Genomic DNA, 4,757 nt, shown 5'->3' with positions numbered 1-4,757 from the left:
ATGTTATACCATTCATTATTTATTCCTCACATAACGTACAGTGGCATCACTTGGACTACAAATTATGCGATATCAACAAAACCAATTGAACTCCTCATGAAACGTGCAATTCGAATTATAACAGGGTCCAGAAGGTTAAATCATACCCAAACATTATTTATTCGGACTCAAAATCTAAACTTCAAAATGCTGAATATTTATTTAGTCATGCAATTTGTCTACAAAGCATTAACAAAAAAATTGCCAGTCATTTTTTCAAGCCACTACAAATTAAATTCACGTTCGAGACATTCTAACCTCATTGTATGCAACAAATCTAGTACAAATATCCTACATTCTCACATAATCTGCAGTGGACCGAGGGTATGGAATGGCTTGGTATCCAAAGGTTTTTCAATAGACCTCACATCTATGAACAATTTCAGGAAATCATTGAAGTCACACTTGTTGATTAATGGGTGATTAAATTAAATGCATGTGTGCAAATGTATACACTAGATAATCTTTGGCTGTCATTGTATGTCAATCCGGAACTCACGGTATTTGCTTGTGGATGAGTATATATGTGTGTGCATGTGGAGACGAATGTATGTGATTATGGATATGTGGGCATGATAATGCATGTACGGGTAATAATGTACAAGTATGGGTTTGTGTAAAGACTGACGAGTGGTGGTTTTGTTTGAGTGTGGTGTGTGTGGATATGAATGGGTTCAAGTGTGTACGTATGTGGTCGTATGGGTCAGGCTGTGTAAACGTGTGGATATGAATGGGTATGTGTGGGTTTTGTTTCTGTATAAGAATGAGTATGTGTGGATATGGATGGGGCATGTGTGAGTATGAATATGGGTTGGTGGTTTTTGCATATGTGCATATATGGGAATGAATGGGTATGAACAAATGAGTTATGACATTGTATTTATCTTGTTTAATGACTGAATTGTATTATACCGTAAGTCTATTGCTTAGTATTTTTAATTCTCGATATCCATTGTACGATGATGTCAGGAACATGTGTGATCGCATAGGTGTACTCACGCATGTTTTGGGATTATATATCTAAACCACAATATGAAAGCTTTTGTTTATTTTGTATATATGTATATGATTACATTACGTTTGTTTGTTTATGTACAAACAATTTCGAATGTGACTATGTTCCAAATGATTCTATTCTATTTAACATTCTTGTTAACTTAAAAATTTTCAACTGATCAACAATCATTATCATATTTGTTAAAATTTTTACTTTTCTCTTGATGACATTACATTTACATGTTAATTTGGATTATTTTCTATTAAGGTTACTGTGCACGATGAGTCTCTTAAAGACTCCCTACAATAGTCCTGTACCTTTATTTTTCTTTGAGGTCGAAAAATATTGTATTGTATTGTAAATCTTTTAGCCGTAATATGGAAGCGGTTGAACAGTGCCTGAACCTCGTCCTGTGAGTGTGCAACCATTGGACAATCATCAGCAAATAACAGATCGTAAAAAACAGAGATATGTGTCATAGACTTCGCTTGCAATCGTCTGATATTAAAGACATTCCCATCCATACGATTGGTATTTTCTCACTACCGTGACAAAAACAATTTGGCGTACATGTATAACAGCGATGGAGCCATAACACAAGCTTGTTTGGTTCCGTTTGCAACATCAAAATCCTGAAACCGCTCACCATTTTCAATCACACTCGCCTTCTTTTTTTTATGGAAGGAACTAACAATGGTAACAAAAGCCCGGGGCAACCAATTCTCGACAAGCAGCGCTAAAGTTCTTGGTCAGGTCAACATAAACCATGTACAGTCCTCGTTGCTGCTCACAATATTTTTCTTGCAGTTGTCTTGCAGTGATTATCATATCCGTTGTGCTGCGTCCGACTTTAAATCCACTTTGAGCCCATAGAAAAATTTCTAGGTAGTTGACATGTTCTGTCAGACGGTCAGCAAACACTTTTGCTAGTATCTTCTCAGTAGTCTGTGGTCGTCGTAGTTCGATCGATCGCCTTTTTTCAAATATATGAACGATTTGAAGAACATCTTTGAACTCCTGAAAAACCAACTGCTCTAACCACATGCCTTCAAAGAGTTCCACCAACTTCTTCTTGAGATGTAGACAACCGTGTTTAAACAACTTTGCAGGCAACCATCCAAAACGGGCACTTTTCCAAACCGTGATATGGTTTTATCCCCCTTCTGCAAACTAGGGAAACCCTCAAGATCATAATTAGGTTCTCATTTCGGTAGCTCAGACAGGATCGCGTCATCAAAGTAGGTCTTTTGATTTTGCACCCTGTAGAAATACTCTGCCCAGCATGCCAAGATACCAGGGTAATCTTTTAACAACGATGTACCATCCCGTGAACGTACCGGGTAGTAGTGAACGTACCACGTGTCACGTGAGGTTTTTATAAAACCATTTCAAATCACCAGGGTTAGCGGCCACTTGTAATTCATCAGCCACACCTGACTCACCTTGACTCCTTTGTCTTGCGCAGCTCCCTCTGCGAGATACTTTTTGCATGTTAGTAGTCTACTTTTTTTTGCATCATTGCTTTTGTCATTTATCCAAGCAGTTGATTTTTGTGCACAACATTCAGCAATCTACAAACCTCCGTATATTGTTCATCGAACCAGTCTCTATGCCCACCCTGGACATTTTGACAAGACTATGATCAGACCACACAGTTGGCACTGTAATCGCTCTGATGAGGTTGGTTCCTTTGTCTAGTGATGACGTTATGATCAGATGCCAATGTTCCGATTGTGAATGCATCCATGTTGTCTTCAGGTTATTTGACTGTTGGAAAACCGTGTTTGTCACAACTAGTTTTCGCACTGCGCAGAGCTCAAAAAAACTTGATATCGTTTGAGTATTTTTTACCAACCCCGTATATCGTGATCTAAACCACTAGAGCGTTGAAGTCGCCCAGCACAAACGCGATGTCCAAAGGGCATCGCGTTCACACGATCTTTTTCTTCTTCCGATGCTTCCAGTGTAGGCACCTAGTAGCAGTTTGTCCTCCCTTGACACTCAGTTGCAGCTTTATTAAACGGGCGATATGCTATGGGAAGTTTCACATACAGACTTGAGAAGTGTGATACGTATTGCGAATCCAACTCGACACATTTGAACTTTTCTTCCTGAATGTCCCTCACAGTGGCGGTAACACGTTCATGCTGATCATCACTCTCTAACAATATGCAATCGTTCCATGACGCAAGGTTCTGTATTTTGTTTTTAGATTTGTGAATATTTCTGCCCACCAATGGGTGCATTTTTTTAGAGATGGGAGTTCATTTTCCATTCCCACTCCTGGTACATCAACCCGTTTGAAGCCACACACACACACACATATACACACACACACACACACACATATATATATATATATATATATATATATATTATCACCATTATTATAACTATCATTATTATTATAATTAGTAGTGATAGAAGTAGTAGTAATAGCCACAGTAGTAGAAGAAATACGAAGTAGGTATTAGCCACAGTAGAAGAAGTACTAATTGTAGTAGTAGTAGTAGTGGTATTTGCAATAGTAATACCAATATCAATATCAGTTAAATTATTATCAGTAATATTATTCTTATCATAGTTCTAATTAATTAAAATTCTATTGGTAATTTTTTTAAGTTATATTATTTATTATATTATTATTCTATTATTTTTTTAAGTATTAATTATGTTTTAAGATATCTATAAATAACGATTCGAATATTTTTAGTTCAAACAAATTTTTATTATCTCAAAAATTTTTTTACTTAACGTTATATTATGATTATCAATTAAGTATTTATGTATTTTTTATAGCGCCTTTTTGTTGATGCGTGTTTATCTGCGTCCCAGATTAACAATCAATGACAACCAAACTGGAACAACAATTTCAACGAACCGACATGAAAATGCTCCGATGGATGTAACGAATTAGTCTGAAGGACCACATAAAATCTACCAAAATCCCGAAGGCCGTCCAAAGAAGTCCTGGTCGCAAACAATCGAGCAAGACATGAAAGCTCTAAATTTAAATGAAATGGATACAACTGATCGTCTAATTTGGCGCAAAAAATTGATGGAAAAAAAAACAATGTCCTACCTCGGGGAACTGGGTCTCTGGACGCTAAACGAAGCTTGATTGATTTAATCTGCGTCCCAGAGTAATTTTAGTCATTCCTATATATGTAGGCCACATTCACCAAATCTACAATTAAATGCAAATATCAGATGCGGTGACTTAGTTTTAACGCCGCATTTATTTTTTAAATTAAATTGGATTTTATATTGTTTCTATAATATATTTTTTATTTGAAGTTAATGTAATATGTACTACTTTTACATTATTTTTAATTATTTTTCTTATAATTTTTTCATCAATTTTTATGAAGATTCTATAATAAACAGTAGGACACTTTAGGAGATGGGCTTACATTAGTATCATCATTATTATGATTTTTAGTATATATATATATATATATATATATATATATATATATATATATATATATATATATGTTGGTAATAGACCATAATCTTTACAATATTCTATAAATTCTACCGCATGTTTGTCGTTAATATGTTTGTAGTTCATATATATATTTATACACTTATAGTATATATATATATATATATATATATATATATATATATATATATATATATATACATATATATATAAATATATATATATATATATATATATATATATATATATATATATATATATATATATATATAT

The 4,757-nt window shown here is 34.4% G+C and overlaps 1 protein-coding gene across 1 annotated transcript; it reads right to left on the bottom strand.

The window, feature by feature from the left end:
• Positions 1–338: 338 nt before the first annotated feature.
• Positions 339–3,282, bottom strand: HELRODRAFT_164110 (hypothetical protein; the record flags this gene model as incomplete). Its single annotated transcript, XM_009029142.1, has 3 exons — positions 339–443; positions 2,685–2,788; positions 3,093–3,282. 3 exons carry the CDS (start codon positions 3,280–3,282, stop codon positions 339–341), a joined length of 399 nt encoding a protein of 132 aa, XP_009027390.1.
• Between the last annotated feature and the right edge of the window lie 1,475 nt (positions 3,283–4,757).

This window comes from Helobdella robusta (genome assembly GCF_000326865.2).
Source record: "Helobdella robusta unplaced genomic scaffold HELROscaffold_6, whole genome shotgun sequence".
Taxonomy (NCBI): Eukaryota; Metazoa; Annelida; class Clitellata; order Rhynchobdellida; family Glossiphoniidae; genus Helobdella; species Helobdella robusta.
This window is presented reverse-complemented; position numbering and strand designations above follow the sequence as displayed.